General features: G+C 50.5%; 1 protein-coding gene across 1 annotated transcript in view; it reads right to left on the bottom strand.

The window, feature by feature from the left end:
* LOC147115087 (collagen alpha-1(XV) chain-like) overlaps window positions 1–13,576 on the bottom strand; it is a 483,626-nt gene extending 470,050 nt beyond the window's left edge. The window contains exons 1-2 of the mRNA XM_085993355.1: window positions 13,278–13,576; window positions 13,085–13,164 (exon numbers count right to left, since the gene is read on the bottom strand). Of these exons, the coding sequence (XP_085849481.1) occupies window positions 13,085–13,164; window positions 13,278–13,288 (91 nt within the window). The 5' untranslated portion in view covers window positions 13,289–13,576. The remainder of the gene's footprint in view (window positions 1–13,084; window positions 13,165–13,277) is intronic.
* Window positions 13,577–13,777: the final 201 nt, after the last annotated feature.

The following is a 13,777-nucleotide window of genomic DNA, read 5'->3' on the forward strand; positions in this document are numbered from 1 at the left end:
TGCCAAATCCCCACTGCTTGTTCATTTTTTCTTAAATAATGGGGTGCATTTCCTACTAACCAGGTAATCTAGGTAATAGTTTCCACATGGAGCCCTTGTATTGTTAGAACAGTCAGAGACAAATGCCTTCAACATGAACCAGTGAATCTAAGAAAAAAGGCAAGCCAATCGAATTACTGAGAAAAGGGCAATAAGACCTAGATTAAACAAAAGGAGAAAATACGCATCTAGTAAACTGTCCTCCAAAAATAAACCTAACAAATAGAAATAGAATACTATGAATTTGTCATTGCAATCTTTCTCTATTTTGGCGCATCTCTGCTTCCACTCTTCGGAAGACTTTAAAGAAATAAAGAATTTCTATAGCGCCTTTCACACCCTCGAGACGTCCCAAAGTTCTTTACAGCCAATGAAGTACTTTTGAAATACAGTCACTGTTGCAATGTAGGAAACATGGCAGCCAATTGTGCACAGCAAGGTTCCACAAACAGAAATGTGATGATGATGAGATAATCTGTTTTTTAGGTGTAGGTTGAGGGAGAAATATTGCCCAGGACACCGGAGAGAACTCACCTGCTCTTCTTTGAAAAAGTGCCATAGGATCTTTTACATCCACCTGTTTAACATCTCATCCGAAAGACAGCACCTCCGACTCAGCAGCACTCCCTCAGTAATGCACTGAAGTGTCAGTCTAGATTATGAGCTCGATGGAGTGGGACTTGAACCCACAACCTTTTGACTCAGAGGCAAGAGTGCCACCATTAAGCCATGGCTGACACATTCGTTTATATACACCATCAATCACGAAGCCACCGGTGTAGATAGGGACACAAGGATGTCAGATTCAAATTCAGATTAGATTTATTTGCCATATGTGGACCCCGACTCTGGATTCAGGTTGCATTTGCATTGTAACTGCAGCGCTGACGTGAAGTGATTCACGCTACGGATGTCGCATAAATGCAACCTTAGTCAAGGTTGGGGTTCAAACTTAAATCTACAAGGCTTGGAGTCCATCAGCCTCAGGTTATACAAATAGGGTAATTCCTCCTTGATTAACTTCAGAATATTTAAAAAATAGTGGCCTAGAAATTCAGTATAGCCAGTTTTGGGGCGGTAAAGTCGGGCGGGCACTAAAGTTTGCGCCCGGCGCAAAGTCGAGGGCACTTCGCCGATATTCAGTAGCTTCGCCCTAAGAGGTTGCTTGAGCGCTAAAACTGGCGATGCACGCCTATCTTTAGGCGCTAAGCCGGCGGTGCTGAGGGATAGCGCCGAGGCCGGGCGCAGCGCAGGTGCGGTCATTTCTTGATTGACAGCAGACACCGTGGCGCCGGCCAGCTCTTAAAGGGGGAAGGGTCGACTTGGTCTGCTGCAACGGCCTGCACACTGCAGCCTTCCAGCTAGGCCTGAACACTGCTGGTGATCAGAAGGAGCCATGTCAACGGTACAGAAGGCCCATGAGCGTGCCCTGCGCTTCTCAGCCCATGACTTGAAGGTGATGGTGAGGGCCTTGGAGAAGAGACAGCACATCTTGTTCCCGGGCACTGGCAGGAAGCCTCCCACCAGCGTCTATAGGAAAGCCTGGAGGGAGGTCGCCCGCTGGGTGTCGGCCACCGGCGATGCCCCCAGGGACAATGTCCAATGCCGGAAGAAGTTTAATGACCTGACCAGGATTGTCAGGGTGAGTACCCTTTCCAGTCTCCTCCTCATCCTTGCATGTACACCTGACATGATGGGCAAAGGGACCTGAAAGCCCTAATGGCCAGCCCTCAGCCAGCAGCTATGGGACAGTCATGAACATCAATTGCACATTCTGCACTTTACACCATGGGAGGCAGTGCACACCACATCAGGGCTACACACTGGCCAAGCTATTCCACCATGGGAGGCAGCGCACACCACATCAGGGCTACACACTGGCCAAGCTATTCCACCATGGGAGGCAGCGCACACCACATCAGGGCTACACACTGGCCAAGCTATTCCACCATGGGAGGCAGCGCACACCACATCAGGGCTACACACCGTACTTACAGGCCGTCCTTTCTCTTGCAGGCAAAACTTGCCAACAACCGAAGGCACCAGGAGGAGACCGGGGGAGGCCGCCCCCAGATCCAGGAGCTCACTCCCCTGGAGGAGCGCGTGAGTCGCCTCATGGGAGCCCAGGTGATTGGGCCCGTCGCCTGTGGAGATGCCGACCCTCTTCTGGGCCGCAATGGTATGGACATCACCTTTTGGACCTCTCTCGTCACACTTGCGCATCCGATCTACCTCCTTTGCCACTGTCCGGCCAATGCGCTGAATGCCACCAGTCATGCCTCCCTCGCTGATGCCCTCTCCTCACTCTAAAGCTACTCTTGTGCCTTCCTGCTTTCAGCTGGTGACGAGGAGCTCCCTGAAGCTGCCAGTGACAGCCCCTCCGAGGAGGAGGAGGAGGAACAGGAAGGCGGACCATCAGGGCAGCACTCAGGTCCGGCTGCAGATGCCGAAGTAGTGGACACGTCTTCCCTGGAGGAGAGCCTGGAAGAAGTGTCGGAGGGGAGTGGAGCTGCTGGGACCAGTGGCGTCCAGCAACCCAGGGATGGATGGGCGGCGCAGACACGATGGGCCGAAGGGGGAAGGATCGGAGGGGAGTGCAGTTGCTGGGCCCAGTCGCCGCCGGCAATGTGGCAAGGGTCGGGCAGCTCTGCCCCCTGCTCCCCAGCGGGCGAGTCCGGGCTCCAGTCCGGCCATGTTCAACTCAGAGGAGGCGCGCCACCTCGATCAAATGGCCCAGGATTCGGATCGCTGGCACACCGAGCTGATGGGGGTAGTGGCACGGATGCCTGAGGCGATCGAGTCCCTGGCTAGTAGTGTGCGCGGGTTCGGGGCCTCACATGCCCCGAGTGGCCGGCTGATCAGTGATGCCGTCCAGACAGTGGCTGCTCTGTTGTGGTCGCAGACCAGGGCAACAGGGGCACTCACTGCTGCCACACGCGCTGCGTCAGCCAGGCATTGCCTGGACACCCGCCGCGCTGCAGCAGCACAGCGGGCTGCCCTTCGGCAGATTGGTGCGCATGCTGCAGTGCGGGCCCGGGCGAGTGCCAGAGTGCCACATCACCAGCCAGCGCCTACCATCCGCCAGATTGCACACATTCCTCCAGCTGTCACTGCCACTCCCCCAGTGGCGCCTCAACGGCAAGCGGCTGCGAATGATGTTGGCCAGGCACAGCTGCGCCAATCACCAGCCGGCCCCTCGAGGGCCAAACCCCGTCTAGGCCGCCCCCCAAGGGCATCTGCCGGAAGGACATCTGACCCTCAGAAGCCTTCCCCCAGCCTCGCAGCAGCCACTGGGCAGAGCTTGCAGAGGAGCAGCAGGCCGGGCAGGGGCCCCAAAAGGCTCGACAAGGTCTCGCCCTCGCGGCCCAATAAGTAGACGGTGTGGCCAAGTGTTATTTTATATGGCGATGCCTATGTTTCTTTTGGGGATGGTTGTTTTGTTTCTGGGGATGTTTTTTGGGTTAAGGCCGAGGATGAAGGCCATTTTTGTCCAAATGTTCAGTTATTCCTCCCCAGGTTGTGGGAGTGAGTCATTTGATGTACTGTTTTTTGGGGCCGTTGAATGTTTCTGGGTTTCATGTGGGAAGGGGTTTCATTGGTCTAAAATAAAGATTTCTCTTTATTCAGAGAGTGTCCATGTTTGTTGCTGTAAGTGTTTGTTGCCTTCGCCGGCTGAGGGCTTGCGGAGCGGCTGCGTTCATGTTCCTTCATGGCCACAAGGCATTCCCTGACAGGGGGCTTAGAAGTGACGTTCAATAAGCCGCCGACGGACGGCCCTTGGACCTTCTCGCTCCCTCCTGGGATGGTACTCCTCCTCCTCCTGCTCCTCCTCCTCATGCTCCTCCTGAGGTGGTGGTCCAACGTGAGGTGGCAGTGCCTGAGTCCTGCGGAGAGCCAGGTTGTGCAGCATGCAGCAAACAACGACGAATTGGGACACTCGGTCCGGGGAATACTGCCGAGATCCGCCGGAACGATCCAGGCAGCGGAACCGCTGCTTGAGGACGCCAATTGTTTGCTCGATTATGTTCCTGCTCGCTTGATGACTCTCGTTGTATGCCTCTTCAGCAGGGGTCCTGGGCGCGCGGAGCGGGGTCATGAGCCAGGTACACAAAGGATAGCCTTTGTCCCCGAGAAGCCATCCTCTTGGGGGAGGCTGTGCCTCGAACATGTCACGCACAGTTGTCTGCCGCAGGATAAAGGCATCGTGGCTGCTGCCTGGAAAGCGGGCATTGACAGCTAGGATGCGCTGCTTGTGGTCACACACCAGCTGCACATTGAGGGAATGGTAGCCCTTCCGGTTGCGGTAATCCTCGGTATGCTCCACAGGTGCCCGCAAAGCCACATGCGTACAGTCAATGGCGCCCTGCACCAAGGGGAAGGCCGCGAATCTTGCAAATCCCAGTACACGCTGATGCTGCCTCTCCAGGGCCATGGGGAAGGAGATGAATTGGCGTCTCCTTCTGAAAAGGGCATCGGTCACCTGGCGGATGCAGCAATGCACGGCGAACTGGGATATGTTAGCAATGTCCCCAGCAGCGGATTGGAAGGAGCCGGTGGCATAGAAGTTCAAGGCCACCGTCACCTTCGCCTCCACCAACAGAGACGTCCTGCTCCTGAGCTTTGGACGCAGATCTCTGCGAAGCAGATGGCAGATCTCTCCAACCACCTCCTTTCGGAATCTCAGCCTTTTTACACATCGCGCGCCACTCATGTTGAGGTAGGAGCACTGCTGGCGGTATGCCCTGACTGGGTAAGGCCTATGTTGCCGACGCCTGTTGCCCCCTCTGCGTCTAGCCAGGGCTGCCCCTCTCACACCGCGTCTGCGAGCCCTACGGACATGACGCTGAAACTCAGCGTTGGCACCCCATGCAGCCCCCATAATATGCTGCCAAACAGTCAAATATCCAAGAGGCCACTTGCAACGCTCTGGCCTGAAGCCAAAAATACCTGAGCTAGTGTTGGCCCAAACCAGAAAGCTGTCTTCCTTGGTCTCTCTCCAGAAATCCGTTGCACAAGAGTGTTTGCTGCAAAATGGCTGCCCTTTATAGTGCAGGATAAGTGCCCTTTAATTTACGCTCCCCGGGGCCCGCGTCGGCTCTGTTGCGTTCCACTAAACAAGCGTTCGGGCCGCCGGCCGCACAATGGGGCGGTCCCACTGAAGTTCTGGATCGGGGCGCGCACAGGGCGTTGCACGAGGATATGACGTCATTTTCTGCGCGCGCAGGTGAGCGCGCGCTAAGACTTTGCACCGGCGCTAAATGTCTACTTAATTTGGGGCGAGGCGCAGATCGCGCTGCGCCCGGACGCTACACGCATAGCGCCCGAAATTCACTTCTCTTAAGGCGCTAACGGCTGGCGCAACCAACTGAATTTCTAGGCCAGTGTGTTATATCAATTTTCCATTGAAAATTAGATGACAAAAAAAATTGCATGCTGTAATTCTGCTGTGGTTTTGTCCAGCTAACCTACCTTTGTGGATAAAATGTCCACTGTGAATCTTTCATCTAACCATGCAAGTTCAGTAGATTAGATAGAGGAAGGATAATGTTTGCGAGTAAACTATTTACAATTACCATTTTTTAAATAGGGTTCAGTGACTCTTTAAGCTATTCTCTCCACCAAATGTCAACTCACAAAGTTCAACAAACTGGAGTGAACAGTCTTCCAAACACAATGAACGGGAATCTTCACAAGTAGAAAACAAATTGACTTCAACATCCATAAACCCGCCACCTTCCATTTTATTTGAATAGTGGACCCTTTCATATTTTTTAAATTAGGTCTAACCTACTTTTGAAAGGAAAATATAAGCTAATGCTTCACTGAGGCTTGTGTGCAAAATGCGGTGAAATTCTCTGAAATTTCTTGTTGCTGTTTTGCTTCAGTCACAAACAATTACCAACATGTCTCCTCTGTGGTATTATTAACGATAAGACACCTATGAGCTCGCACAGTCAACTGCTTCTTTCATGTTAAAAAATATGAGTTTCGCGGGGCGGGGGGGGGGGGGGGGCGGTAATGAGGGGAGCATTGGGCACTGAACAAGGAGTTGGAGAGAGGTTAGGGGAGGTGACTGAAGGTGCAGTTAAAGAAAGGTCCGTTCTGAAGGTGAGAGGAGAGATAACAATGCAGAGAAAGAGAACTGTAGACTGCAGGAACATTGTGAAACTGATGGTGGTGTTGGAGGGGGATGCAATAAACAAGTTTGGAGGAGCAAGGGTAGATGTGGCGGTGTAGGATTGGAGGAGAGTGAAGAGCTACTGGGCCATAATTTGCAGCCCCTATGGGTGCATACGAGGTGTGTACGTGCCCGTAGGGGCAGCGCAAGTTCCGGGTTTAGGCATGCGAAGCGCATATGCTAAAACCTGGAACTAGTGATCTGTCATGAATTTTCTTGACATCCCCGGGAAATGGGCCTCTGCGAGCGGAGAGTTGCGTTATTTGCCCAACTTCTGCCCAGCGAATGCCCGTGAAATTCTTATGCCTGCTAAAAGCATAACAACAAGTGTTTATATAACACCTTTAACGTAGTAAAACATCCCAAGGTGCTTTGCAGGAGTATTAAAAGACAAATATATTTGACACTGAGCCACATAAGGAGAAATTAGGGCAGGTGACCAAAAGCTTGGTCAAAGAGGTAGGTTTTATGGAGTGTTATGGAGAACAGCTAATGTAGTACCATTATTCAAGAAGGGTAGCAGGGATAAACCAGGGAATTACAGGCCAGTGAGCCTAACATCTGTGGTAGGGAAATTATTGGAAAAAATTCTGAGGGACAAAATTAGTCTCCACTTGGAGAGGCAAGGATTAATCGGGGATAGTCAGCATGGCTTTGTCAAGGGTAAATCATGTCTGACCAATCTGATTGAATTTTTCGAGGGGGTGACTAGGTGTGTGGATGAGGGAAATGCTGTGGATGTGGTTTACATGGACTTCAGTAAAGCTTTTGACAAGGTCCCGCATAGGAGACTGGTCAAGAAGGTAAGAGCCCATGGGATCCAGGGGGCCTTGGCGCGTTGGATCCTAAACTGGCTGAGTGGCAGGAGGCAGAGGGTGATGGTCGAAGGTTGCTTTTGTGACTGGAAGCCTGTGTCCAGTGGGGTACCTCAGGGATCGGTGCTGGGTCCCTTGCTGTTTGTGATCTACATTAATGATTTGGATGAGAATGTAAAGGGTATGATCAGTAAGTTCGCGGATGACACGAAAATTGGTGGGGTGGTAAATTGCGAGGAGGAAAGCCTCAGGCTACAGGACAATATTAACGGGTTGGTCGGATGGGCGGAAAAGTGGCAAATGGAATTTAACCCGGAAAAGTGCGAGGTGATGCATTTTGGACGGACAAATAAGGCAAGGGAATACACAATGAGTGGTAGGACCCTAGGAAGTACAGAGGGTCAGAGGGACCTTGGTGTACATGTACATAGATCCCTGAAGGCAGCGGAACAGGTAGATAAGGTGGTTAAAAAGGCTTATGGGATACTTGCCTTCATTAGCAGAGGCATAGAATATAAGAGCAGGGAGGTTATGATGGAGCTGTACAAAACGCTGGTGAGGCCACAGCTGGAGTACTGTGTGCAGTTCTGGTCGCCTCACTATAGGAAGGATGTGATTGCTTTGGAGAGGGTGCAGAGAAGATTCACCAGGATGTTACCTGGGATGGAGCGCCTCAGCTATGAAGAGAGACTGGACAGGCTGGGGTTGTTTTCCTTGGAGCAAAGAAGGCTGAGGGGGGACCTGATTGAGGTGTACAAAATGATGAGGGGCATAGATAGGGTAGATAAAGAGGAACTTTTCCCCTTAGTAGGGGGGTCAATAACAAGGGGGCACAGATTCAGGGTAAGGGGCAGGAGATTTAGGGGGGATTTGAGGAGGAACTTTTTCACCCAGAGGGTGGTTGGAAGCTGGAACTCACTGCCTGAAAGGGTGGTAGAGGCAGGAACCCTCACAACATTCAAGAAGCATTTGGATGAGCACTTGAAATGCCATTGCATACAAGGCTATGGACCAAATGCTGGAAAATGGGATTAGACTGGATAGGGAGGGATGGGCGGCGCAGACACGATGGGCCGAAGGGCCTCTTTCTGTGCTGTAAAACTCTATGACTCTATGACTCTAAGAAAGAGAGCTAGTGAGGCAGAAAGGTTTAGGCAGGGAATTCCAGAGCTTTGTGCCTCGGCAACAGAAGGCACGGCCACCAATGGTTGAGCGATTATAATCAGGGATGCTCAAGAGGACAGAATTAGAGGAGCGCAGATATCTCGGGGGTGGCGGGGGGGGGGTTGGTGTTGTGGGGCTGGAGGAGATGACAGAGATAGGGAGGCCATGGAGGGATTCAAAAACAAGGATGAGAATTTTGAAACCGAGGCGTTGCTTAACTGAGAGCCAATGTAGGTCAGCGAGCACAGGGATGATAGGTGAACGGGATTTGATGCGAGTTAAGACACGGGCAGCCGAGTTTTGGATGAGCTCAAGTTTACATAGGGCAGAATGTGGGAGGCCAGCCAGGAGTGCATTGGAAAAGTCAAGTTTAGAGGTAACAAAGGCATGGATGAGGGTTTCAGCAGCGGATGAGCTAAGGCAAGGGTGGAGATGGGCAATGTTATGGAGGTGGAAATAGGCGGTCTTAGTTATGCGGCGGATATGTGGTCGAAAACTCATTTCAGGGTCAAATATGACACCAAGGTTGTGAACAGTGTGGTTCAGCCTCAGACAGATGTTAGGGAGAGGGATGGAGTCAGTGGCTAGGGAATGGAGTTTGTGGCCACAATGACTTCGGTCTTCCCAATATTAAATTGGAGAAACGTTCTACTCATCGAAACTGGATGTCGGACAAGCAGTCAGACAATTTAGAGAGCGTGGAGGGGTCGAGAGAAGTGGTCATGAGGTAGAGCTGAGGGTTGTCAACGTACATGTGGAAACTGATGCTGTGTTTTCGGATGATGTCACCAAGGGGCAACATGTAGATGAGAAATAGGTGGGGGCCAAGAATAGATCCTTGGGGGGGGGGGGATACCAGAGGTAACGATGCAGGAGTGAAGGCATTGCAGGTGATTCTCTGGCTATGATTAGATAGATAAGAATGGAACCAGGCGAGTGCAGTCCCACCCAGCTGGACGGTGGTGGAGAGGCTTTGGAGAAGGATGGAGTGGTCAACCATGTCATAGGCTGCAGACAAGTCAAGAAGGATGAGGAGGGATAGCTTACCTTTGTCACAGTCACAAAGGATGTCATTTGTGTCTTTGATGAGAGCCGTTTCGGTACTGTGGCAAGGGTGGAAACCTGATTGGAGGGATTCAAGCATGGAATTGCTGGAAAGATGAGCACGGATTTGGGAGGTGACAACACATTCAAGGACTTTGGAGAGGAAAGGGAGGTTGGAGATGGGGCGGTAGTTTGCAAGGACGGAGGGATCAAGCATTGGTGTTTTGAGGAGAGGGGTGATGATGGCAGATTTGAGGGAGAGGGGGACAGTACCTGAGGAGCGAGAACCATTAACAATGCCAGTTAACATGGGAGCCAGAAAAGGAAGTTGGGAGGTCAGCAGTTTGGTGGGAATAGGGTCGAGGGAGCAGGAAGTGGGTCTCATGGACAAGATGAGCATGGAGAGGTCATGAGGGGAGATTGGAGAGAAACTGGAGAAAGATGTGAGTTCAGGGCCAGGGCAGGGGGAGACCTTAGAGGAAGTTTTGTCCGGTGGGCTAGGGGAAGGAAGGGAAGTGGCAGGGGCAGCTGAACAGATGATCTCAATCTTAGAGCACGGTGGCATAGTGGGTAGCACTGTTGCCTCACAGCGCCAGGGACCCGGGTTCAAATCCAGCCTCGGGTGACTGTCTGTGTGGAGTTTGCACATTCTCCCCGTGTTTGCGTGGGTTTCCTCCGGGTGCTCCGGTTTCCTCCCACAGTCCAAAGATGTGCGGGTTAGGTTGATTGGCCATGATAAAAAAATTGGCCCTTAGTGTTAGGGGGGATTAAATATGTGGGGTTACGGGGTTACGGGGATAGGGCTTGGGTGGGATGGCTGTCGGTGTAGGGACCGGGTGCTAGGGTTTGGATGATCAGCCATGATCTCGTTGAATGGCGGAGCAGGCTCGAAGGGCCGAATGGCCTACTCCTGCTCCTAGTTTCTATGTTTCTATGTTTCTATGAGCTCCTCACACTTGTTGTCGGAGGTGAGGGTGGAGGAGACGGGGAGAGGGGTTTAAGAAGACGGCTAGCAGTAGAGAATAGGAGGCGGGGTTTATCTTTGCATTCCAGAATGATTCTGGAATAGTGAGCAATTTTGGCAGACGAGAGCAGGACCCGATTGTGCTTTATGTGGTCCAGCCAGATCTGGCGGTGAATGGCTAAACCAGTTGTCCGCTATATAATTTCAAGTCTGCGTCCCTTGCATTTAAGGGAGCGGAGATGAGGGCCATACCAGGGGGAGCGGCCAGGGTGAGAGAGAGAGTAATTGTTTTAATAGGGACTAGGGCATCAAAGGTGGTGGTGAAGGTGTGGTTGAGCAGATCGATAGCTGCAGAAATGTCATGGTGAATGGAGGGCCAAAGGCTGGACAGTTAGGATTTCATAAGTGCAGTTGTAAGAGAGATGGGAGAGAGTTTTTTCCAGGGGCGGACACAGAAGGAAGTAGGGTTGGGTGGGATGTGGAAGGGGGATGTGGGTGGAGAGCGTTACGAGGAAGTGGTCAGAGATGGCCTTATCTGCGATTGACACGATGGGAGTAGCACCTGCTTTTACCAGCTTAAGACTTTTAAAGAATAGAAAGATAAAAAAATTCAATAATTTATACATTTAAAAACCTGTGAAATAAGGTAAGTTTATTTTAGCCCCATTAAAATAAGTATATTTATTTTTCAAAAAATTAAATTTTTGTTTTAAATATTTAATTAAATGCCATTTTGATTCATTTTAAATATGTGCTTTTTTAAAATGTATTTGAAGTGTACGTGTATTTTTGGGGTATTCCCATTCATACTTATGGAGGTTCCCTTTCTTTCATTGGTTGGGCCGGCCCACATGATCCATGGGGCGCTTGCTATCCGCCTTCGCCCGAGATACGTGGGTCTCTACGCAGGCCTACACATAGAGGCCCAGGAGCACAGGTGTCCAAACCTCCGGGACCATCAGGTAAGTTCTTAGATTTTTTGCTGGTCGGAGGTATCCGCCTGCGGGAAGCCTCCAACCGCAATTTCAGGGCCACGGTGTAATGAAGCCATGCATCAATTTGAAGACAAGAACAAGGTCTTTGAAACCGAGTAGGTCAGGGAGGACAGGGGTGATGGATGTGTAGGACAGGATACGGGCCCAGAGCTGTGGATGAGTTTGGAGTTTGTGGAACTGGGGGGGATCTGAGGGGTCTAGATAGAGTAGTTAGCGAGAAATTGGTCCCATTGCAGAAGGGTCGAGAACAAGAGGACACAGATTTAAGGTGATTAGCAAAAGAACCAAAGGCGGCATGAGGAAAAACTTTTTTACGTAGCGAGTGGTTAGGATCTGGAATGCACTGCCTAAAAGGGTGGTGGAGGCAGACTCAATCATGGCTCTCAAAAGGTAATTGGATAAGTACCCGAAGAAAAAATAATTGCAGGGCTACGGGGAAAGTGCAGGGGAGTGGAACTAGCTGAAGTGCTCTTGCAGAGAGCCAGCACGGGCTCGACGGGCCGAATGGCCTCCTTCTGTGCTGTAAACATTCTATGATTGTATGATAACTGAAAAGAGCGTTGGATAACTTAAGCTTTGAGGTGATGTAGACAGGGCATGGAAAGTTTCAGCGGAGATGGAGCAAGGTGGGTGTGTAAATAGACAAAGATCTGGAGATGAAAGTAAGTAATCTTGGCATTGGAGCAGATATTGAGTCTGATAGCTCAGTTCAAGGTCAGACAGAACACTGAGGGAGTGCAAAATCAGGTTCAGTCGCCCGGGAGCAAAAGATGTAATCAGGGGCCTGAGCTGTGACATTCCTGGCAGAAGCCAACAGGATGGGTACAGTCTCTAAATGTAGCTGAAATCTGAAATCATCCTTCACTCCCTGGAGGCAAAATGTAGGCGACGTTACCATGAATTATTTCACTGGTGGAAAAGTCTTTCTCGCCTGTAGCAGTAATGAGTTGCTAACCCTGATGAATAAACATTGGTGATTTGCCCGCTGGTGTGGGTAGCAATCTTTAATTACACAATAACTAAAATACAGCCACATTTTACCATTAGAACATTTCACATATCCAGGTTAAAACATGAAATCAGAATGCATACACTGAGCTCATTCACAATACAGACTATATTCTAAATAGAAATGTAAATTCTCCTTCATACTTCTGTGATTTGAGACTAGGAAACGCATTAACCCTTTCCCTTCAAAATAAAAATCAGGAAGATGTGCAAGAATTCATTTATTTGTAAATCTATTTCAGTAAAACCCCACATTGCCAGCTCTGGCTTAACACAAGGACCTCCGCCACAACTGTATAGTGCCTGTCTCTCTCCACTGCGCTTCTCAGTGACTGTGTGGTGAGTGTTGGGAGCCTGGGATGACTTTCTCGCCATCACTGCCAGAGATTTGCCAAAGACTCGAGCTAAATAGTTAATGTAAACCATTTACAAACATGAGCTGCTAACAGACAGTTTGAGGCTCAGTCTGTACCACATAAATCATAAAAGCCTTTGAATGGGGAATTCCTTTCCATGCCCTCATTCATGTCCTCACCCAACCCCCGTTCCCCAAAGTACAAAGTCTCCTTTTACCAAACTAGGGAAGTCTGTGATTGGAAAGTTGGTAAAGTAAAACTTAAAGGACTGTTGAGATACAAGAGAAACCTCATTGTAAATACTGGCTCACTTTTACAATTAAAACATTTCTATTCTCCAAATTGCAACGTAAATTCAAGAGTACATCAACTGATCTTAGTCACAGTGCAGACTGCATGCTAATGCTTCCTAAGTAGAGGATAAAGTCTCCTTCATAACTTCTGTGATTTGAGACTAGATACACACTGCTGTTGAAGTTTTACCCTCATCCCCCACCCCTCTCCCTCCTGCTGGTCCTTACCTTCCAGAACCTGGGCGGTGTTGGTCATTCTGCAGCACCAGAGTAAAAGGAGCATCTGGGCCAGGGTGGTCTTGCAGAACCTGCCACACACACACGGAGAGAGAGAGGGGAGGAGGAACCAGAGAGCAAGTCAGCAAAAGACAGGCAGTAAATAAAAAAACAGAAGGCTAGAGAAAGTGGATACAGCTCCTACCTGTAATCCATATCTGATGTTAAGGGAGTGAGCCAGTTATGGCCACATCGATGGGAGTTTGGAGTCCGCCTCAGCCGCCAGCGAGCAGAGCGAGTGACAAAGGCTGCGACTGAAAGACTCAACTTTCTAACACACACACGCTGTAATCTGAGCCCTTCTCTCTAAGGAGAGATACAGACAGCAGTCTGCCAGCCCCAGGCTGGACCCCCCTCCTGCTGGACCTCCCTCTTTCCCTACCTCCCGTTTATTACATAATATATGGAAAACCCCTCCTCCCGACCTGACCCTTCTCACTCAGTCAGAGGCGAGTAACCAGTCCACACAGATCCGGCTCCCGAGCAGGCGGCTTTCATTAGCTGAAGGGATAAAGACGGCCCCAGCATTAACACTGCACGACTCGAAACCGGCATAGAAACCAACCAGCTGACACCAAACCCAAGCTGCAAACACCAAGTACAGCTAGCACCAAAACTAACCAAAAACACATACTAATTAACTAG

Source organism: Somniosus microcephalus, chromosome 7 (assembly GCF_052327205.1).
Source record: "Somniosus microcephalus isolate GS21.2 chromosome 7, FLI_Smic_1.0, whole genome shotgun sequence".
NCBI lineage: Eukaryota > Metazoa > Chordata > Chondrichthyes > Squaliformes > Somniosidae > Somniosus > Somniosus microcephalus.